This window comes from Elaeis guineensis, chromosome 13 (assembly GCF_000442705.2).
Source record: "Elaeis guineensis isolate ETL-2024a chromosome 13, EG11, whole genome shotgun sequence".
Taxonomy (NCBI): Eukaryota; Viridiplantae; Streptophyta; class Magnoliopsida; order Arecales; family Arecaceae; genus Elaeis; species Elaeis guineensis.
In genome coordinates, this window is record NC_026005.2 from 72,250,151 (window position 1) to 72,273,846 (window position 23,696).

The window sequence follows — 23,696 nt, forward strand, 5'->3', positions numbered from 1 at the left end:
TATAATCACCACAGAAAAAAAAAAAATCCTTTTTAGGTTACATTAAGTTGATTTTTATTTTTTTTTTCTGGCACGTGCATAATTCTACTAAACATCTATGCGGGTGTCATTATCTCAATAACATTTCAACGCGTGGGCCCATGTTTTAACCGCTCCAAACTATTAAAAAATACTGCCACCTCAGCTCCAGTCTTTTCTCAAATTTCTTTAATTAATTATTTTTCCCTCCTCCATAATCTCATCCGTTACATTTTTTTAATGTCTTGTCCTCGACCACTATATATACCGGAAAAGGAAAGACGCTCTCCTTCGCTTGGGTTCCCAATCCTTCCCCCCCCCTCCCCTCTCTCCGGATCGGATCCGAAGACTGAGAGGTATGAAACCCTAACACTAGATCTACGCTTTTAGCGCCTACATTTTGCCTTGTTCCGCATTTCTGTTGCGATCTCCTCTCAGATCTCGCTGAGATAGGCCTGGAAGTGTCGATTTGTTAGGGTTTCCGTTTCGATCGCGACTTGTTGCGGGCGATTCCCGCTTTTGTGATGTTACTTTCCCCGATCTGGTGTTATCTTGAAGCGTTTGAAGTGGATTGTGGTTTTGATGGCGGATTTTGGGTTCTTCCCTCTTGATTTTGGTCTTCTTTGCCTCTTTTAAGAATTGGGGGCTGTGGTGTTGAGATTTGAGTTTCAAATTTTGTTGATGTGAGTTTTCGTTGGTAATAGTTTTCTTTTTCTTTTGTCGCTTTCCGCGGCATCGACATGATCGTGTGATTTTTATTCTTTCTCTGGGTCTGATTCTCGGTTTTACCATCGTCTACTGTGTAGGAATGCTTTTTCTTGTTTCCCTGTTTTCTGTCACTGCTGTTTTTTGGTTTGTAAACTTGATGCGGGAGTATGGGATCATGAAGGTAAGAAATTTTGGAAATGATTTCAAATTTAGAATTCTACTGCAGTGTTACAACCCCAAGTTTTGAAAAATGATATGTATAATAAGATAACCCTTTTTTTTTGGTGGAATATATGGATGTTATCTTCAATTGATTTCTCTGGGAGGATGAAATTGTTCGTAAGAAAGTGTGAAAAGTGAGATTTGGAATTGGTGGAGGTTATGGGGTTTAAAGAAAATAGATCTGAAAAGGGACTACTCGTACAGGGTGTTAGGATTTTATTAGGATTTGTCTTTTCTTTTGTTCTTTCTTTCTTTCTTTTTTTGGCATGACCTGATGGATGCAATAGTATTGCTGGTTATATGTTTACTGGATTATGCTTGTGAATTGGAACGCTATCAGTCAAATAAGAGGTGGTGATCCTGAAACTCTCTATGAATTATCTTAAATTTTGGCATCGGGGGACCAAACTTTGTCTTGGTAAGCTGGTGATTTTGGAAGTCTGATTTCAAGAGGTTGTGTGATGTGCCAGAAAGAGACTGTTAGAGGTGTTACTATTAGACAGGTTTTAGTCTTCATCTGTAATTAGGTTGTTTGCTTGTAACTTCAAGATTAGCCATGGATGTCTGGAATATGGCATGTTAATCCCGACCCAGATGGACAGCGATCATAGATTTTGTAACTCTTTAGAGATGCCCGTATATAGTAACGCTTACACTTTGTTTGGATTGGAGGTACACGAGAGTTCATAGGGGGAAGGGAGAGGAGGGTAATGGAGGGGAAGGGAGGGGAGGGTAAGGGAATTAATGAATCCTTGTTTGGAAAGAGAGTGCTTTGATGCCTTTGTCTAGGGCATATGCTTAGTGATAAGGAATGCTATGAGTTTGCTACTTTGCTTCCTTTGCTGGCTTGTGTAAGTTATTCACTTTATGGGGATTCTAACATTTGGAGATGTATGACTTTTCTCTCTTATCATATTATTGGTGATTCACAACCACGAATTGAATAGATTGAACAAAAAAAAAAAACTTATATTCTCTAGTTTTAAAGGGTAGTTTAGTGGTATAAGTTGAACCCAATCCTTTCTTATGGTTCAACAATCCTCGGATTAGATAACTAACTCATCGTCCATAGGTACAACCAACATGCCACAATTTCATTGTGACTGGTGAGGGAGATAGTAGTGGCTATTAGTCATCAATATCACCATTTGTTGCTTTGTGCAACCTTTCAAGTGAGTATTGCTTACTTTAGTCAGGGTTTCAATCATGGCCGTTCTTAATGCTAAGATCAAGGGAGTTCCTGTGTGGGAAAAAAAAAAAAAGACAAGCTCGATATATGTTGTAATCTCTTTGGATACCCAACAAATTTCTGGCTGAAAGAAACAAATTGCTGGCTGATCACTTTGTTGCTGGTTTTTGATATTGTGCTGAAGGTCAAGATACACAGGCTCTTAAGGGGCTTGTGTTTGTGTTTTTTTTTGGTGAGAAGAGAGGTGGATTTTACAATTGTGATGGATTGTCTATGAAAAGAATTTTATGGTAGTTAAGCGAAGAGTTTTGGGTTTTGTGGTTACAGAACCTTTGGTGAAGCATAACGGTAAAGAATGATCAATAGAACTGACATTAGATGATCAAACATGCTCTCATAATTTTGCTTGTTGAATGCCACACTATCTTGATTAACATATTTAATTGCAGAGAGCCAGTTGAAAAATTGATGCAGTCATATTACCTCCTATTCATAAACTGCACTGTAATCCTGGAAGAGCATTGACGAGCAATCTACTGCCTAATATGATGAAAGTTACAGGGTTGGATTTATGGTGGAACTGATAGTGTAACAGTCCTGACAAGGCAACTCCACTTGTTCATCCTTTTTTTTCCTATATTATAATTCCGATTCATTGCAGACAATGTTGACCATTAACCATTCTGGGGGACAATGTTGACCATTAACAGCTGTGCAACCAGGATGGTAAGATCCCTAAGATTTAATCGAGTTCTTTAGGCCATTAGAGGTTTTTCTTGGTTGTAGAGTAGGCCATTAGAGTTTAAGGTGCCTTCTAAAGTGAGTTGTAAAACAAGAGTACACTGCTTGTCATCGAGACTAATTGTGTTGATATTGACCTTTTTCTTACAAATCCTGAGGATTGTTCACTGAGCATCAGAAATAGCTTTTGCAGTATAAAATATCTTAAGATCTTTCAGTGACTTTTATTTTTCTGTGGTTTATATGAACTGTAGCAGTGATGTGTATTAGCTCACAAAGTATGGTTGATTTAGCTGATCTGTCAAGCTGGATTCCAGATGACCTTAAAAACGCAACTTCTGTATTGTATTGGCATATTATTTTTCTGTGTTTTGATGGCTTTTCTTCAGTAGAAAGAAAAAAAAAGTTTCACTGCAGATGGTGCTATTCTTATATCTGTCCTTTCTTGTAGTAAGTCTCTTGGAATATGTTTGATATGCGTGTAACTTGTGGCTTCTGAAAGTTTGTGTGGTATATTGGCTTGTCAACTGTAGAAGAATGGGTCGTGGAGTCAGCAGTGGAGGTGGCCAGAGTTCTTTGGGCTACCTGTTTGGGAGTGGTGAGGCTCCCAAACCTGCTGCTGAGCCAGTTCAGAAGCCAGCTCCTCCACCACCAGTTGACAACAGCAAGCAGGTTCCTGCGGGGATCCAAGGGACCCAAGCAAACAACTACTTCCGAGCAGATGGGCAGAACAGTGGCAATTTCATTACGGTACGATTCACCGGCTCAATTGGCTATATTTTTTGTATAATATTAATGTAATATTATGTAGTTTGACATTTTTTTAATATTCTATACATGCTATAGTAAGCAAGCTGTTCTTCTAAAGAATTATGTTATCCACCTTCCTAGACTACCTAACTTATATCTCCTGGTTGGGGTAGAATCCCTCCATGGGTTTGAATTCTTGCCTTTGTCTTTTCCTAGGGAAATATCTCTCATAAGTTTATGCTTCAAATCTAATTCGTCAGGATATATTGGAGTATGTAAAATATAAATAAATAAATAAAAAAATAAAAAATAAATAAATAAATAAATAAATAAATATATATATATATATATATATATGCTGTCTCTTCTTCCCCATTTTTTTCCTTGTGTGCAGCTCACAGCTGGTGCTTTGTAATAGTAATGGAAAATTCGCATTTTAGTTTTGTACACAGATACTAAAAGGTACTCCCCTGTGACTGATAATGATATTGGGTTATTATTACCTGTATTTTATGCTGTTCTGGAATTGGTTGTAAAGTTTTGACGACATAACTGCTAATTCTAATATCAATATGGATATTAAGTCGAAAGACTTTAGTGCATTACTGTCGAACCAAAACTCCCAGTTGGCCATCTGTATCATACATTCAGAAGAAAAAGGAGTTATAAGACTTCAGAGATGTGAATGTCTCCAATTTGCATCTGGTTGCATCTTGTTTTATCAATGCCAAGATCCAGATACAATTGTAGTTTGCCTGCATTGTTATGTTTAAGGCTTCATTACCATATTGCATGATGAAAAATACTTTGTAGCACTAATGCGCTATTCATGGATGATAATCCTTTATCTTATTATTATTCCTGATGTGCTCAATCCACAAGGTGGGGGTGCCTGGTAATATTCATGCTTTTGCACACTACAGTCCTTTTGATACGAAGACAACTACAGACAATATTCTTGCTTACATTGTCATGCCTCTGTTGATCCATTTAGAGCAACTTGTGCATCATATAAATCCTTTTTAGGTGACTTCTGGCAAAAGTGATGTTTATTTTTGCTGCATGCTATTTTCTTCTTGCTCTTTGGGAGATATGGTTCTGAATCTCTTCTTGTGCAGGATCGACCTTCAACAAAGGTGCATTCTGCTCCTGGTGGTGGTTCTTCCCTTGGCTACCTCTTTGGTGGGGGTCCCAACTGATGGTATTCTTGCTGTTTACAACAGCGAGAATGTCAGAAAATGTTATTGCCATTGAGCAGTTGTTCCAAAAGGACAATATTTGCAAATCGTAGTTGGTAAAAACTCTGATGATGTATCATATAGCTTCATGTGGGAAATGTTTTTGGTGGGGGCTTTGCTTGACCAAAGTGACTGGTTCTGAGACCAGAAACATTGCTATTAGTCTGTCCTTTCGACGAATGTTTCCCTAATTCAGCTTCCATATTGTTAGAACTTTGTGTCTGTTTTGTTTATGTTTTTTTTTTGTGTTTAATACATGTAATGAATCATTGTGAAATGGCTGATGATATGGATGCTTCATATGTCGTGGACCGTGAGAGATCACCCTAAGGACTCGACAGGTGGATCATTCATTTTCTGTGTAATGCGTGTTGCCTATTTTTTTCTTCTCTTTTTTTTTACTAGAAGTTACAGTTTTTCTGTTGCTGACTTGCCGATGGGCCTTGAAGCAATCCGAGTTTTTCTTTTCATTCTTTTTTTTTTCTTTTGAGAGGGAATTCCGAGATTATGTTTTTGCCAAAATTTTACCGCAAAACGGTGCTCAGTAAGCATTGGAGAGCCAGGATGATGCAGTCCACCAAAAAGCACTGTGCTGATTCCCATCTTCTCCATGATAGCATCGTTGGAAAATTGGAAAACTACGATTACTTTTCATTTCCTTGCGCCTTTTTCATAGTTATGAGAGAGAGATCGATTTTCTTCTTCTTCTTTTCTTTTTTCTTTTTGTTCTTTTATTTTCGACGCTGAAGTACTCATGATTTATTAGTTGATTTTTAAATTTTGCGAGTTCTTTACCTCTTCTTTACTGGGGCGATACAGGTGATCATCTTACCCTGCATAAATGTGTACAAGTATATATTCTAATATTTTTTTAGCTATCCAGATCATTTTTGCACTTTTAGCCAATCTTTTTTCAAACATTTCCCCGTTTCGTGAATTTTGTTCTTTGGAACGGTTGTGAGTTGTGGCGATGCTATTGCGATAAGCAGTCCGTCCTAATAAATAAGTGTACAAAAGTTGAGAAAACCTTCTCCAAGATTCTAAGGATATTTTGGGTAGTCGAGGAAACCTTCTCCAAGGTTCCAGGGGTATGTTTGGTTGGGAGGGTCGTGCTTTTGGAATGAACATAAGAATTGAGTGATTTCTGCTGAGGTTGTTTGGTTGGAGGGGTTTTATTTTAATTTTTATTTCAAAAAATAGTGAGAATGCTCTAATCCTTCGTAGTCCAATCTTGATTTTTCTTTTGATATTCAAATCACACAATAATATCTTTGTTGAGAGTCTGCATATGATGCGTCACAACCGCAGGCTTGAGATCTGCATGGGCCATCAATGTTGGTGCCAAAAGCTTGTAGCTTGACATATTTTCTCTTTAAATTTTAATCCAAAAGATATTTCACATAGGAAGAATGGCTCTTTTTCATACAAATCAGAGTGTCTCTTGATCTTTTGAGCAACTAAAATGGAAGTAATGGAGTCCTTTTTTATTATTATGAATCATTTTATTTAATAAATTTTTTAAAAATATTTTTTTATTTAATTAATTTTTGAATTTCAATTTCAATCATAAATTGAATATGTTGGGAGATATGTTCGATTCTCATTTTAATGCTAATCTAATTTTTATTTTAATCTATTCTGATTTTGATAGTTGGCCGTGAATTTAACGGCCTTGAGAGCATGTTTTATCGCAGCAAACCTTAGTCTTTGTCTGTGATACCGTTTTTCCCCCTGGAGCTAATCTTACCCATTTCACTTGACGAGTTCACCTATCTCAAAAATTTTTAGAAAATTTTTTCTTTTCATATTGTTCTTAACAAACTTCTACTAGTGTGTTATTTTAAGTCTTCTTTTGCTAAATCTATAGACAAGATCCCCTTGCTAGATCTCTTCACCAGATGGGGAACACAATAGACCTATTCAAAGGCATGGTAGACCAATTCATAGGCCGGGTATAACCGGAAAATAGATTTTCCTTGTTTAATAAATGGGCTAGGCTTGGACTTGGAGATTAAAGCTAGACTTGAGCCTGTCTCATCTGGGATCTTTTTCCTTGTATTTTTCCTTTTATTTATGTTTGATGTAGTTGCCGACTCCAATGGCAATTTTGTTGATATATGAACTTAATGGGATAATAGACATATACATTATTGGCAATATTTGATAATTCATCGTTAACATTTTAAAAAAATATTTTTGAATATTTTTAATATTTTTTAAAAAATAAAATGGTAATAAAGCTTGAGACCCAGCTCAAACTTTAAAGCCTGAGTAAAAGCCGAGCTTGGGCCTAGAGGAAGGCTATGCTAGACCCAGGCTTAAAGTAAATAACATTGACCTTAGGCAAAATCCGGACCAAGCCCAGTCCATGAATATATCTATATTAGTAGTGGCATTTAACGTGAATGGTTGTTAAACAAGGAAATGAAACCCAATCCCACATGTGGGACAGGGTTGTTGGTTATAATTATAGCATGTTAGCCTCTCTTGATAATATTACTAAGAAAATAAAATAGATAAACTCTACGGATATTTGAACAGTTTTGATAAAATCACATAACCTCTAGGATTTATCCATTCTATTTTTTTAGTATTTTAACGTATGCGCGTAAGCATGACGGCGTGCTTCGGAACATGACAGACGATGACGGTTCGATCATAATTTTTCTATGATCCGTTCGACCATAGAAATTTTATCCATTTTCTTTGTTGATTGTCCTCCTTTTCAAGCTCATCTTGTCACTATTATATTTCAACCACGGAGGGAGAGAGAGAGAGAGAAGGGTAGCCTAAGATTTGGTTTAGTGGACCTCTACTCAGATCCTATCAAGTTATGATTAATTGATGAGGTCCAACATTAGTGATAGACATTGTTGGATATGATCTATTACTCTAAATTATTTATATAAAAAAATTATATGATTTAAAAATTTTTAATTGATATATCTTATAATAAAAAAATTGAATAAATTAAATTATATAAAATACTATATAATTTTTTATCGTTAATAAACAGACTAGGGATCTCAAAATCATATCATGATAAAAGATTTAAAACAATAGATTACATCCAATAGTTCCTATTGCTGCAAAGCTTCGGAAGTGAGGTCGGTGCTGAACTAAGCTGGAGAACTGAGAGTTGAACCGACGTGAATCTTGAGCAAAACCTACCAAAGAAGTCTCAAAACCATGGAATGCTCTTCGATTTAGAACCCTCTAATGCTTAAGTCACCGAAGCCTTGAGAACAGGTAGTGAAAATAGAGAAGTAGAAAGCAAGAAATGAAAGTTTGAGTGGAGAAAAGTGGGTCGAACTCTGATTTTCTTTGAGAACTTTTAGCAGAATTTTATCTCTATGAGTTCAGGCTTAGCTTGGACTTCCTTTCGAGAGCATCTTGTCTCCCTTTTATAAATAGGACTTACTTAGCCTTAAGGAAAGGCGGTAGGTTGTTAGAGATTTATTAGACTGTTAGACCGTTAGAGATCTGTTAGGTTGTTGGAGATCTGTTAGACTGTTGGGTTGTTATAACAGAATAATCAGCTGTGCAAAGATCATGGGGCGGCTGCCTATATGATAAATGAACTGGAATACAACTGAAGGATAGTTATAACTGAGCTGGATGACAGCTGTCAGATAACCATCTATATTTTTAAGCATACATCGATAAGAGACCGATATGAAATAATTAATATTAATAAATATCTGAACTAGACGTCAAGCCTTGAGTATTAGTAATCAGATCGATCTTGGGTCGATGTGATCTGAAAAGATTTTTATCTCAGATAATGATCTAATGTCATGTGTCCAGATACTGATGAGGTCAGCTTCTCATGATCTATCCTTCTGATCGGCCTCTTGATGATCTCAACCTTCCGATGAGATTGGCTGTCAGCCTACTGATGAGGTCGACCTTCAGCTTTCTGAAGAGATCAGTCTCTTGATGAGGTCAGCCTTCTGATGAGTTCCACAATTGAACTTTACATCGATATTCTTGTCAATCCGAGAACTCTTGAGTATAGTCCTGAGGACATCAGCTGAGATAGGAAGATCTCACAACATTTGCCCTCCACTTCTGAGTCCGAAGAGGTCACTTCGGATGAAAGTAGTCCAAAAAAAAAGTTCTCAACTTGTCCGAGGTGGCGAAATTGTGTTATTTGGTTCTTCAAGTGAACCACTGCATCCTTCCACTCAAGCTCGAAGTAGATAGGTCGAATCTCCTGTATATCTGATAGGATTTCAATCTTTGGTGCTCATTTTCTTTTCGTTCAAGTGCATGTTGTTTGAGAATTTAAGCTGAAACTTGTCAAGTTGATATGTGAGGTTCAATATTTTTTGATAAGATCCAATCCGGAGATCAGATATCTTACTTTTGATTTTGATCTTATCGAGACTTTGGTCCAATCGAGACTTAAAATTTTTGTAAGGTCCAATCCAAAAATTGAATATCTCACTTTTGATCCTGGTCCTTTCGGGACTTAAGCTCGATCCGGAGATTAATTTTTTTTCTTGGCCCAATCAGAGTTTCAGCTCGATCCGAAGATTGATTTTTCTTCTTGACGCTTTCTTCTTGATGCTTAAGCTCGATCCGGAGATCGACTTTTCTTCTTAGCCCTTTCAGCATTTAAGCTTGATCTGGAGATCGACTTTTCTTCTTTGGTTCTTTCGAGACTTAAAGCTCGATCCAGAGATCAACTTTTTTTCTTAGTGCTTTTGGTGCTTAAGCTCGATTCGAAGATTGATTTTTTATCTTGGTCCATCCGGACTTAAGCTCGATCTGAAAATCGATTTTTCATCTTGATCCATCTGGACTTAAGCTCGATCTGCAGATCGATTTTTTATTTTAGTCCATCGAGACTTAAGCTCGATCCGGAGATCGACTTTTCATCTTGGTCCATTCGGACTTAAGCTCGATCCGAAGATCGACTTTTTATTTTGATCCATTCAGACTTAAGCTCGATCTGGAGATCAATTTTTTATCTTGATCCATCCGATTTAAGCTCGATCCAGAGATTGACTTTTCATTTTGATCCATCTGGACTTAAGCTCGATTTGGAGATCGACTTTTCATCTTGATCTATCCAGACTTAAGCTCGATCTGGAGATTGACTTTTTATTTTGGTCCATGCGGGCTTAAGTTTGATCCAGAGATCGACTTTTCATCTTGATCTATCTGAATTTAAGCTCGATTTGGAGATCGACTTTTCATTTTGGTCCATTTAAACTTAAGCTCGATCCAGAGATAATATTTTGATTTTCAAGGGGACTTGGCCCATTAGGGCTTTACATCAATTTGAAGATCGGATTTTTGGTTCTATTGGGACTTATCTTGATCCGGAGATTGGTATTTTAGTCCTCAAGGGGACTTGACCCATTGGGACTTTAAATCAATTCGGAGATTAGATTTTTGATCCTATTGGACTTATCTCGATTTGGAGATTGGTATTTTGGTCCTCAAGGGGACTTGGCCTATTGGGGCTTTAAATCGATTTGGAGATCAAATTTTTTTTATGGCTCTTTCGGGGCTTAAGCTCGATTCGGAGATCGACTTTTCTTTTTGACCTTTTTGGGGCTTGAGCTCAATCTGAAGATCGGCTTTTTATCTTCGATCTTTTCGAGACTTAAGCTCAATATGAAGATTGGATTTTTGATGAGGTCGGCCTCCTGATGAGATTAGCTTTCTGATAAGCTCGGCCTCTTGATGAGGTCGGTCTTCTGATGAGCTCAATCTTTTAATGAGCTCAGCCTCTTTATGATCTCGACCTCCTGATGAGGTCAACTTCCTGATGAGGTTGCTTTCTAGATGAGCTCGACCTCCTGATGAGGTCAGTCTTCTATTGAGCTCGATCTTTGATGAGCTCAACCTCCTCATGATCTCATCTCCTGATGAGATCGATTTTTTGATGATTTCAGCCTCCTGATGAGGACAGCTTTTCGATGAGTTCAGCTTTCTTATGAGCCTTCCTGATGAGCTCTGCTTTTTGATGAGGTCGGCCTTCAGATGAAGTCGGCTTTTTGATGAGCTCAACTCCTGATGAGGTTAGATTTTTTACGAGGTTGGCCAATCTGTTCTACTTGGGTTTTTAGGTGAAATCGTTACATCCCTTCGAATAAGTTTTCGGTATTGATTGCTAATGTGTATTTGCCAATGACTTCTACCTCGAATCTTATCGAGGATTTTTAGACGACCATAGATAGTGTCAAGATCAGCTTCCTCCACTTCGGATCCTGTCAGGGATGGCTTCAAATCTCGTAGATGATTTTGGGACGACCTCGGATCCTGTTAAGATCAGTGTCTTCCATCTCGAATTTTATCAAGGTGACCTCAGATCTTGTTGAGGATTTTTTTTAGTATATATGCACACACGCACGCATATATAATATATTGGTCTGTCCGACCTCATATAGCTCGTCCTGGGTCCGACTGTCCTATATAGGATTTAGATAATTATATTTATATGAACTATGCAGTCAAGGAGTTAGATGGCTCAGATGACTGGACTAACTCTGCTCCCATATGCATGAGGTATTGTCTGTTTTGGCTCATGTCCATCTTTGGGCTTCAGTGGGCCTTAGGCTTTAGTGAGCCTTGATCATTTGAAGCTCCATGATTTTATCTTTTATGGGGAGAGAAAAAATTCTAATCCATATTAGCCACACCTCCTCTTAATTCACAACTGATGTGGAACTAAAGATGCCATTCCCTTACAATATGAAATTATCTGACCTCGGTTGGATCAATCATGAAGCCTATGTAGCTCAATATAATAAGTAAACTTCAAAATAATAAAAATGATATGACTTTAAGAATTAGATCGATTAATTAAGGACAAACTAATTTTAATAAATTGAATATAATAGAGGTTTAAGAAACACCTCTGGCCGATGTTATCATAGGCAGATTAGATCTCCCATACATTAGATGAGTTTCATCTTGAGATGTTTCATCTTTTCCCTTTCAGGGTATATTGTCTTAAAATCTCAAGTCAAACTTGAGTTTCTCAAATAGATATCTCGTTTGGACAAACTTTCTTATCCTTGTTTGATCAGTTTTTGTGACCTCATTTGGACAAAAGATGCTTTAACTTAATTATAGAGATTTGTTCTTCTGTAGATAAGAATTAAAATATTAAAAAAAAATTTACTAAAGCTCATTATCAGTGCGCTGCTTTTTCGGAGAAGAATTTTCATCTGCCTCCCAATCTCCACCAAGGTTTGACACTATGTTGATGATTCAACAGTAGGCAGATTATAATGGATTGGTTGCTGATTGTGTTGAAATAGAGTTTCTTAAAGAATTGCCTCTAGTTGCTACTCTGTAGTACATTGGAGTTGTTGTATCATAGTAGTAAGAATTTAAACTTGCTGAACTAAAGATTAAATTATTTGGATCTACCATAACTGGCGGTTGAGTAACCTCTGAGCATCTCCAGGAGAAGATAAGGCAGGTAGAGGATGATTTGGTGCTTTTCTATTCATCATTTTTCATCAAAAATTTTTAAATACCCTTCTTCTAGTGCCAATCTGTTGCTGCAAGACTCCGGAGGTGAGGTCGGTGCTGAACCGACCTACAAAACTGAGAGTTGAGCCGATGTGAACTGCAAGTAAAATCTGTAAATGAAGTCCCAAAACTATGAGGTGCCCTCCAATTTAGGACTCTCCGATGCTTAAGTCAGCCGAGGCCTTAAGAATAGATAGTGAAAATAGAAAAGTAGAAAGCAAGAAATGAAATTTGAGTGGAGAAAAGTGGAAAGAACTCTGATTTTTTTGAAAAATTTTAGCAAAGTTTTCTTTGTCAGTTCAGACTTAGCTTGGACTTACCTTTCGGAGAACATCTTGTCTCCCTTTTATAGAGGGAGCTTGCTTAGACTTTAAGGAAAGGCTGTTAGGTCATTAAAGATCGATTAGGTTGTTAGAGATCTGTTAGGCTGTTAGGTCGTTAGAGATCTATTAGGTTTTGGAGATCTATTAGACTGTTGGATTGTTGTAACAGAATGTCAGCTATGCAAAGATCGTGGGATGACTGTCTATATGGCAAGTGAGCTGAATATAACTGAAGGAGGTTAACCTGAGCTGGATGAGAGCTGTTAGATAATCATCTGTACTTTTAAGGACACATTAGTAAGAGACCAATGTGGAATAATTGATATCAATAAATATTTGAATTGGGTGTCTAGCCTTGAGAGTCAGTAATTAGGTCGGTCTCAGATCGATATGATCCGAAAGAATTTTTATCTCAGATAATGATCTAATGCCATGTGTCCAGATACTGATGAGATCGGCTTTCTGATGATCTATCCTTCTGATCAGCCTCCTGACGACCTCAACTTTTCGATGAGATCGGCTGTCAGCCTGCTGATAAGGTCGGTCTCCTGATGAGATCGATCTTCAGCTTTCTGATGAGATTGGCCTTCTGATAAGGTCAGTCTTCTGATGACCTCGATCTTCTGATGAGCTTCATAGTTGATTTTACATCAATTCTTGTTAATTCGAGAACTCCTGAATATGAGTCTCAAAGATATCAGTTGAGATGGTAAGATCTCACAACAGCTCCGACCATTGATGTTGAACCATTTTCACTGAATCACAACTTGACAAGATCTAAAGATCCACTTGACTAGATTCTAGTCTCTCTCTTTCTCTGTACATATCCACATATAAATATATACTTATATGTAAACCAGTGAAGAGAAGTGACTCATACCAGCACTGATCTCCTTGGATGCTGCTAAAAGAAAGGTGCTGCCAATCTTCACTCATTCTTCCATTTATTTATCCTTATCATTTTAAGGGTGCATTTGATCCCGACTGAAATAAGAATATATTAGAATGAAAATGATCATATCTCTCAACATATTTAGTAATTAGAATTAGAATGAAATTTGAATAGCAAAATAAGAATTAAATTAGAAGGATTGAGGGATTCCCATTCTGCCGGAATGAGATCGCAACAAACCATAGTTCATTGTGATAAAACCAACCAAAAGTTATAATGTCATTGTCTAGTGCAAGGTTATATATATTTTGAACGTCTCGCCTTGCTGGAAGATGATCGGAGCCCCTCTTGTCACTAACATCCCTGTTAACAATTGAGACATATACAAACCAAGAATGAGAGGTGACTTGGATATATATATCCCGCAGATGTATAACAATACGCAGTCTAGCATCACCTTTGAAATTTCACAAACTAAATTCTTTTGTCCATATTATTTACAGAATCAGATTAATTTCTAGTAGGCAGAATAATTGCTTTTCGCTAAAAAATTGATACAGAGTCCCTGTATAATATAATCATGAGAAAAATTGAAACAACTAATCTTTGTCTACTGAAAGAACCAATTTTAACTAATAAAGGGGGTCTGCATACACTTTTCTCCCCCCAAAACAATCTGGGATTTCCACCATTTAGCTATCATGATTGTCACCATATTGGAAGTGCCATCCTGCATGAAACTCCCTTGTGTCACCCTTACTTCTTAGTGCAGCCTGAAACACCATGTTTTTCAGTTAGATCAGTCTCCATCTTTTGCAATTCTAGCAATTGCTGCTTCTCCTCATCATTATTTGGGGCCTCGGTTTCGTTTCTGGCTGCCTTGGCCTTGGTGGTAGACTGCTGGTAGAGAACACCACCAAACATGCATATTAGTAGACCAATCGTTCCCAGCAGGGTGGAATGCTTATCCCATATGACCAAATTTATCACAACAGTGAGAAGCTTGTTCACGACTCCAAGCACCGTGAAGCCTGTCGCTGAGATTGCCCGTCTGCAAGAGAACCCAAAAAAGGATATGGATAAACCAAACAAGCATGACAGAGCCACAGGCAAAACCACGCCGAATGAGTACCAGTCAGATTCATCAGAGATCTCATGCTTTATCTTCTTGAGCTCTCCCATTATCAGCAGCTCCAGGGGAAACAGCATCAGTGCTTCCAGGTTGTTGTAGAGCACCAGGCCCCATGTGTTAAGCCCTATGGTCATGACGACATGCTTAATGTACACGAAATCTATTGACATGCTTGTAAGATAAGCTAAAGCCCAACTATATGCAATCACAGTGAATTGGTAATCTGTCAGGACATAGATCACACTGCCTCCAAAGATTGTAGCAAGGGAAATCCACGTCTGAAGTGAAGGCAATGGCTGCTTCAGGTAGAGTGTCTCTCCAATGGCTACAAATATTGGAACAGCAGAACGGAACACAATGAAAGTATCCACATTGGCATGGAGAAGTAGTTCACTATTCGTGAAGAGAGAGAGGTAGAAGATGATAGCAGCAGGTAAGAACTTCCACATGGTCTTGATGTCAAGAGGGTCATGGTCCACAAGTTTCAGCCATCCGCACATTAGAACTCCAAATGCGCTGGTGAAATATTGCAAGGCAGTCAAAGCACCTGGGTACGGAAATTTTATGACTGCCCATTTGTTGATTATGGAAAGGAGTGATGCCGATATGCAGTAGCCAGCAGCTACCCCATATACCGATGCTTGCTGTGCCAAATTTACGAGTTTGTGATTCCATGTCACTTCATTTTTTGATGTGGAAGAAGCCTCATCTGTACTACTTGAAGAATCGTTCTTCAGAGTCTTAGTATCATCAGACATCTGCAACAAATCAGAAGTTGCTTGACTTCAAAATTGAACATATGATAAAATAAAAGCGAGCAAACTGAAGCAAACCAAAAGGAATTCTATGGTTTCTAGGCTCTGGGATTCATTATACAAAAAACTTATAGCTACAGCTATATGGTTCCTCTTCCTTTTGTTGCTGATGTCGCTGTAATAAAACATGAGTCAGAGTGTTGCACAACGGATGCTTCAAATCATAGGCCGTAATGCACAAATTTGGTGTTGAACTAGAGATTTTACTCTAAGGTCAAACAACCAGTTCCTTAGCAAACCTAATTTTATTTCTGAAATAGACGTGAATGCATAACCATGTAAAGTCACAGAAAGGGTGTCAACCAGTTTCCTAGCAAACCTAATTTTATTTCTGAAATGGATGTACCTCAAAGGAAATGCATAATCATGTAAAGTCACAGAAAGTGTGCCTTGTTTGGTCATGGTCAATGGAGCTGACTATATTAGGTTGACATATTGGCAAGTCAGTATCGTCTCATCTATCCTTTTCTTCCCCTTCACGTTGCTGAATATGAAAGCAATCAAAGAAGTTAAAAGCAAGGAGAGTTCAAAAGAGGCCTGATAAAATTAACATATTGCACCAATAAACACCCAGGATGTCAATAGCTCTACCTTACAAGATCAGAGTGAGGAAGTGATTCCTTGTATGTTTACCAACTGATGACCACGTAGCTCACTAAAACCCAACTTGTCTTCTCTTAGCCAATCGAAAGCCAATAGGTAAAACTAAGCATTCTAAATTAAACAATTTAATTTAGTAATCCGCATCTTCTTTTTGTTTTTTCTTTTTTTTCAAAAAAAAAGGTTCTACTTCACTCTTTCCACATACAAAAGTATAGCAATTCTAATATAAGCACCTAATTTTTTAACAATAAACTCAAAAGGGAGTCACCCATTAAGGACGTTTCATTACCAAACATACTCATCTTCACCTGTAAGAGTGAAATAAATGAAAGACGGCATCATTTTATTTGGGATTCTCTTTGGGTTGATGCTGAAACTCCTATTAGAGATTGCTGTCTAGATCCAATAATGCTACAAGCATCCACATGGAAATCTAAAAATTTTTGCACACAAATATCTCAAATCCTAGCATAATCAAGACCAACTTTCTAATGGTATGTCATACCAGTGTGTATCAGGCACTATGTTACCATACTGGTATCGAACAAATATTCGTACTTTACAGGGAGGGGTACCGAGTATTGGTATGCCAAATCAATCCCAAACTAGGTGCATCCACACTACACCAAGAAGGTACCAGTATGAGGTTTGGTACCGAGATTGTAAACCTCATCCTAGCATTTTCAAAAAAAGGAAATCATTTCCTTCAAAAGAGCTAATACAATACCAAACCCCTCAACTTTATATTCTCTTGAATTCCAAATCAAAACTATACCAAGTGAAGCTCCTTAAAAATATCTAATTTGTAGAACATTTTTATACTAAAGGCTCTTGTAAATGTCAACAAATCATGATTTTAGGATCAATCAACTCAAGAAAGTGTTACCTATTGTATTGTCATGACTTGAAAATATTCTATATCCATTCTTGAAGGAAATCATCATATTTTAAGCATTTTTATTATTTCCCTACATCCAATTAACAAGCTTCTTTCAGAGCCTGCTTCAAACAACCTTCCCCCAGACCATCTCAGTCATTTCCATACATAACAAAAAGTTAGCAAGACACATGACCACCCTGAGGACCATGCACCCTTATTCTACAGTATCAAAGTGCCATTGAAAGTTTTGCCCAAGGCTGATCTCAAACTGACTGAAACTTTCTGTTTCAAACAATTTCAGCTGATTTTTTCCGGTCATTTAGTTTTGATCATTTATCAATTGGCTTTCTTCAATGGGGTTGCCTAACAAGTCAATGTGATAAATGTTTTGTAAAATTCATCAGCATAATTTAATCACACATATATTTACACTCAAGATTTTCAGAATCGTCCCGAACTGGGGGTTCGGGGCGTGTCAAACTGGACTGGTGGAGAACTAGGACGATTCCGGCTTGGAAAGCGGCACACGCCGGCACCGAGGGAGAAAGAGAGGAAAGAGAGGTAGATAGAGAGAGAGGAGGAGAGGGAGAGAGACTACGACGCCGTCAGAGGCCTGCTCTAGCCGTCGGAGGGCAGCGGAAGTCTCCACGGCTCGGTTCGCCGATAGGGCTTTTAAACAAGAGAGAAAGAGAGGGGGGAGCGACTTACTGGAGGGAGGCGCAACTGATGAAGGGCCATCGGAGTTTGCTAGGTAGCCCCGTGGCCACCAGCCGACGAAAACCGCACGGATAGATCTGTGGCTGCGAATAGGGGTTATCGCTCCTGTCCTTCATCCCATTTTTTTAAAAATGCGATGAATAGTGAAGCCGGTTATCGGGTTGTCGGTTTCACTTAGGTAAACCCATTGCCGGCTTCATTTTTAAATTTTTTTAAAAAAAATAAAAACAGTGAAGCCGCAAACGGTTTGCCAGTTTCACTTAAGTGAAGTGGCAAACTAATTGCCAGCTTCATGTTTTTTCGGCTTTTAAAAAAAAAGCCTCATGAAATAGGGCCAATGCCCCTGTTTCACACCCACGGCAACGCATGCATGGACTACGCTGTCTGACGGCCACAACGGCCAGTCGGAGGCCATCCGATGGCCCCTCCGACTCCTCCTCCCTCCTTTTCTTTCTTCCTCCCTCTCTCTCTATTTCTCTCTTTTTCTCCTCCTGGTTTGCTTCTTTTTCCTGCGTCGATTCGCGCCAATCCGGTCTAATATGGATCCGTACCAACCCGTACCACCGACTGGCCGACCGACATGGGCTCTGGTATCGAATCCACGAACCTTGTTTACACCTCTGATGATGTAATTTGTTATTGTCATATTCAAGTTTTGTCATTATGGTGGGTAAGATGCACCCTTGTTGTGTCTTTTCAAGTTATAAAAAATAATGCAATACACAGAAATAAATGATATATGAGCACATGTAGGAGCTTCCAGAAAAAGTGAAAATAAAAGAAAGGAATAGCAAAAGTTCCATGGAAATGCTATCTCCATCAACAACCTCCATGCAGTATTGCAGCTATTTATTTGGCAATGAAAATCCAAAAGCAATATTACTAAGCAGGTCATTAATAGGTTAGTGCGTTAGTGTGAAATATTTAATACCTTCGGCTTTAATACAATTTACTTTCAGCTTAAATCTACACGAACTATACAAATATTGTACCAAGAAAACTTAAAACACAATGAAATGATGTGAGGGAACTTGCCCTGATTTATCTTATTTCGTTTTCTTATTTTCTTTTTTCATTTTTTCTGATTTTTTGTCTGAAAACCACCAATACTAAAAGTCTACCAGGCAGATTGAAACCAAAACTGTATTTTAAATCTTGGTGTCATCATGTTATGTCTTGTCCTTTCTGGAGAAATCTTTAGCAATTTCCTAGGTAAGTCCAGCATCAAATTTCTGGAACATGGAAATGAAAACAACTAAATTGGCAGGGGAATTCCTCTGTGACACTGATTTGACTAGGGCCTCTGATGCTGATTTCTCTTGTGAAAGTACATCGCTTTAAAAATAATTTTAAAAATAATTTTCCTTAAATAAGAAGAGTGAAGATATAGAGAGAGGCATTCTCCACAGTCCACGCAGATAGCTGAATTTCATGCAACTAAAAGCTTTTGATTAAATAAGCTGACAGTAGTAGTGACCTGTTCATGTCCTAACAGTTTTATATTCCCTTGTTTAGCATTGCTAAAACTTGACAAACTTCAGACTTCATGAAAGTTATGAAGATTGAAAAACACTTGTTATGGAGTAAACCTAGTTCTGCAATTCATAGAGAAACATCAATAAATACAAAACTAATCAAGAACAGTATCAACATGATGCCTAAAAGCATCACAGGGAGATGATAATGCTTATATCTGAAATCCACTCAGAACCTTTTGAAATTAGCTGATTAGCAGATTTAGTGCATGTATAGGTAGGTAAGCAGAAAGTATTGTAGCCAATAACAAGTTAAAAATAGCGGGCTGATATTTCTGCACCAACACTGGATAAACAGATCTTACAGAGACAGAGTTAAAGAACAAGAAAAAAAGGGGAAAACATGGCATGTTAAAAACATCAGCCCAACACTTAAAAAAAAAAAAAAAAAAAAAAATCAACCCAACAATTGGTGCATGCATGCAAACATAAAATCTAAAATCAAAGTTAACTAGGTAGCAAGAGAAAAATACCTAGAACTTAAACAGGAAAAGGTCCATATGAAAGGTGGAAAATTTAAGAATAGAAGAGCTACATGCAGAAATACAAGATACATACATTGATTTACTTGTGGTAGACAAATAGAGGAAAAGAAATTTCCAGAACAAAAGGATGGAAATGAAGGATTTAAGTGTTGGTGGCAAGCATGGTGCCATCCAGTTGACAGGACAGCATCAGCATGTGCTCTGCCATGCTGGCACATTTTAAATGCAAAAAAAAAAAGGGAAGAAAAGGGGATCCTCCACCACTTTTGGCTCAGAACTGAGCAGTATCAAGCTGAATTAACCCTCAAAGAATAGGCATGGTTCAATGTACAGTTTAATACAGTGTTATACCCTGCTCGATAAACACATGCATGCCACTTACAAGCACCTGCCTGGTGCTGTTCAACACTGTTGGCATGGATTGGCACTCTGATCCATGAAAGAATGTAGAAACAATAATATTCCTTCCTTTCTAGTTAAACAGTCCTAATTGTTTTTCATGAGTTCAAATCATACCTTCAAACAAAAGCCTTCTTGTAAAGTCTAGTCCCTCTGCAGGTCTCTACAGCAGTCCAACCAAGGTAGAGAACGATGTTTGTATAGTTGAAAGAATATAAGTTGCTTAACTCTGGTGGTGTTAGCCGTTTACATCATCCCTATCAGGACCATTCCTCTTTTACAGGACAACCACATGAACTCTAATAACTTCCATGATTTGTGTAGATTTTCAAGCTAGAAAAGTGCATGGTAGAGCAGAGTCACTGAGCTATTGAGAAAACTAGAAAATATAGAGTGCCTCTGTAATGAAATCTGCAAAATCTATATCCACAGAACAAAATTTGTACAAGCAAGTGGATATCAAAAATCTTCCAACAGATTTTTCTAAATTACGTCATAGACACACACAAATATAGTTTTATAAGAAAAATGCCAGCAATCCCAACACAAATACCTATAGACACACACATATATAAACATATTTATGCACACATGTTATATTTTGAGCAGTAAAGTACAATATATATGTGAATCTATTACAAGAATTAAAACAGGAGGGAAAGGCCTGATATATCTTGTTTCAAAGAATGTGTTGTCTGATATCTTCAAGTTTTGCACTCATTTCAACATTCCATTTCACATTAACTGCCTACATGAAGCCAGATAACAAGAGTACCATAATCCATGAATATGTATGTGTTTCAGTATACACGTGTCTGTGAAGTATATATGTGATAGTGGCTTCTGTGTAATAATCGGTAAGTTACAAACTGTTTGGATTACTTAACAAGGCCAAATTGCAAGCATTGAAGCAGTCCTTTATTTTACCTTACTCTTGGAAAAGCTCATTTGATTTCTTGCAAAGAGAATTTTAAAAGAAAATGAAAAGCAAAAAGGTTTCCACACAGATAAATTTATGCTAAAGACAACTGTTAGGCAGTGCATCCCCCCTGAAATTTCCAGTGAGAAATAAATTTTTAGTAATTTCTGTGTTATCATGTTTTCCTGCTCTTCAGTTTGAGATGGCAACTGGAATGTCATGTAATTAACGATCATGTATTTACTTGTTCTAACTATGATATTAACACTTCCAGGCAAGAAAATGTTGAGCTTATCTGAAATTTGTGTCCTTTATTTCTTATGTAATAACATATGTTATCTGATTCTAAAAGTAGGTATGGTGTCTGTTAGATAAAATAAGTTTCCAGTTTCAATAGACCAAAGAATACTATTTTCACATGGTAGTATCCAATGTTCAAACTTTGTGCTACTGGAGATTATTAATAATGTCTCCATGGAACTTTGCGCAAGTAGCATGTTATATATCTTCTTTATAGAGTTCTACCTTATCTATTCAGGTATCCTCCTTACCTGAATCTGTTTTCTCTAATCATCTTTATTACCTGGGAATACTATCTCATAGATGAAAACATCTTTCTCCTCTTTCCTCAATTTATCTTTCAAAGTTTAAAACATGCCAAACTGTCCCTCTCAACCATAACATTTTTGTATTGAAGTTGCATAATATTTTGTCCAACCCCTATTGTTCATTTTATAAAATTAATATTCCTGCCATGCGATTAGATCTTATGCTCCTAAGGTGCACAGACCACTGCATTTCAGCAGGCCTAAATTTGACCACCTTCCACAGCCCCCCCCTCCCCTTTTCGCATTTCTTTTTGCTGAATATGGTTAATCTATGGCATCTCACTTGTGTGGAATTATTCAGCATTACTGCAAAAACAAATACTCATGCATCCCATAAGTTGATCTCATTGTCAAGCCAGATGCCTTTTTTTTTTTTAATTTTTGTCATTCTTGCTTTGATGAACCTACAGCTTGAATAAATTGATTGCTTCATCACATGACATGAGATCAATAATTAGTTTTTCTTTAGAAGTCCATACAAAATCACTGAAAATAAGCTTATTTATGTTCAGCCATAATGACTCGAAAAATTCAAACAATACATAAAATCGTTGATGGAAAACGTAATAAGAATCACATGACCTAAGCAATAATAAGTCAATAAATATGTTTTAACTAAAACCAATCCATTATTGCATCACATTTGCATTTCTCAGTTTAGTTTGTAGCTTAAAACATGTAAGCTATCAAAACCATCTGACCGTGCTTTCAAACCTAACATCAAAGTCTTAACTATTTCTTATCCATATCACGACGCGAGAATTAGCACGGACGCGACGAATAAAGGTTCCAAACCTGGATTGCATCGATTACCGAATCTTACATTGGGTAAAATAAATTAAAGTACGAAATCAAAAAAAAAAAATCCAACCTTATAACTCAGAAAATCCTCTGAACATGGTATTTTTACCACCAAATTACTCGGAAACAGCCAAAAATCCAGCTAAAAAATGAGTTTTTACTCTTAGAACTTCGACTAATCGAAGAACAGAGGGGCTTTTAGAAACTCACGGGGGAATTACATTTGAATCAACCCGTCTCCCGATTTCCTTCTCCGAGGCTCCTCCGAGTCCAACACCAGATCTCTTCGTTCTGAAGCGCCTCCTTTCGCCTTAGGACTCAGGGGAGCGAGAGGAACTGGAAGGAGATCTCGAGCGAACGAGATTGAGAGAGATGGGGATCGCGAGGCCGGAGTTCGGATCGTTGGCGCGAACAGCGAGTGTGCGTATTCGACTCTCTTTACGCTGCTCGTTGCGGGTCCCATCTGAGTATCTCCAAGTGGCAGTTATATGATGTAATTCTAAGTTAATAAATGAACTGGAGGAAAGACAAGATCGACCGAGTCGCAGCGACCTTGCGCCGATCCCGTCCGACCTCAAGCTTGAAAGCCAGCCCGACCCGCTAAGCCCGAGCAAGGATGGGGCAGCCCAAAGCCCGATCGGCGTACTCGGCCCGGCCCGACCCTATAGGCCCAAATTAATTTTGGAGAGAGAAGGGGAAGGGGGAGGAAGGACAATGACTGTATCTTTCGTGCCCAAAAAGGATTTACCTTTCTTCTCATGAATCAACTATTAGATCATGCAATGGCCATTTTCAAGATCTGTATGTATGGATAAATGAAAAAGTTTAAAATACTTTGAGATCTATGCAGGATGCGATCTAACTGTCTATTGCATAACAAAATCAATAATTATTTCACACAGAAGATACAATTTGAATTCAAAGAGAAAATAGTCAGGGTGGAGCTAGTAGGGTGATGGTTGGATTGACCTGCTTCTTCTTGAACCTCACTTTCCATCATTACGAAGGATATTTTGCGGCTACAATGGTTGCCTAATATCGGAAGAATTTGCAACCAACATTGTAGCCAATGAGCTTATGGAATACACGATCAAAACATGACTTCCATACAAACAAACTTGTGTTGATTCCAAGTTCCTACATTATTATAAAATAGGCCAACATTCAAGTCTCTAAACACCAAGGTAGTGATAGGAACTTGTGAATAATACCACATCCCATAAT

The 23,696-nt window shown here is 37.7% G+C and overlaps 2 protein-coding genes across 8 annotated transcripts; one reads left to right on the plus strand and one right to left on the minus strand.

Annotated features, from left to right (window-relative positions):
* The first annotated feature begins 255 nt into the window (after window positions 1–255).
* Window positions 256–5,079, plus strand: LOC105056081 (protein SPIRAL1-like 3). Of its 2 annotated transcripts, none has more exons than XM_019854598.2 (3): window positions 256–374; window positions 3,412–3,628; window positions 4,747–5,079. In XM_019854598.2, the coding sequence occupies exons 1-3, from the start codon at window positions 259–261 to the stop codon at window positions 4,825–4,827; spliced, it is 414 nt and encodes a 137-aa protein (XP_019710157.2). In that variant the 5' UTR covers window positions 256–258; the 3' UTR covers window positions 4,828–5,079. The 2 variants fall into 2 exon arrangements, with proteins under 2 accessions (XP_019710157.2, XP_073103470.1); XM_073247369.1 differs by having other exon boundaries at window positions 4,023–4,824.
* An 8,930-nt stretch (window positions 5,080–14,009) lies between these two features.
* LOC105056079 (GDP-mannose transporter GONST3) lies at window positions 14,010–22,857 on the minus strand. 6 transcript variants are annotated; one of them, XM_073247368.1, is made up of 4 exons: window positions 22,683–22,857; window positions 20,262–20,477; window positions 15,872–16,009; window positions 14,010–15,468 (listed from the first exon to the last, which is right to left on the minus strand). In XM_073247368.1, exon 4 carries the CDS (start codon window positions 15,466–15,468, stop codon window positions 14,335–14,337), a length of 1,134 nt encoding a protein of 377 aa, XP_073103469.1. In that variant the 5' UTR covers window positions 15,872–16,009; window positions 20,262–20,477; window positions 22,683–22,857; the 3' UTR covers window positions 14,010–14,334. The 6 variants fall into 6 exon arrangements, with proteins under 6 accessions (XP_073103469.1, XP_010936454.1, XP_010936455.1 ...); XM_010938152.4 differs by lacking the exon at window positions 15,872–16,009; XM_010938153.4 differs by lacking the exon at window positions 15,872–16,009 and having other exon boundaries at window positions 22,694–22,856.
* Window positions 22,858–23,696: the final 839 nt, after the last annotated feature.

Bases quoted from the DNA above. Each gene is read 5' to 3' on its own strand.
- LOC105056079 (XM_019854336.3), bottom strand. From the start codon at position 15,468: ATGTCTGATGATACTAAGACTCTGAAGAACGATTCTTCAAGTAGTACA.
- LOC105056081 (XM_019854598.2), top strand. From the start codon at position 259: ATGTCTTGTCCTCGACCACTATATATACCGGAAAAGGAAAGACGCTCT. The intron at 375-3,411 runs GTATGAAACCCT...TGTCAACTGTAG, and splicing joins TCGGATCCGAAGACTGAGAG to AAGAATGGGTCGTGGAGTCA. The intron at 3,629-4,746 runs GTACGATTCACC...CTTCTTGTGCAG, and splicing joins ACAGTGGCAATTTCATTACG to GATCGACCTTCAACAAAGGT.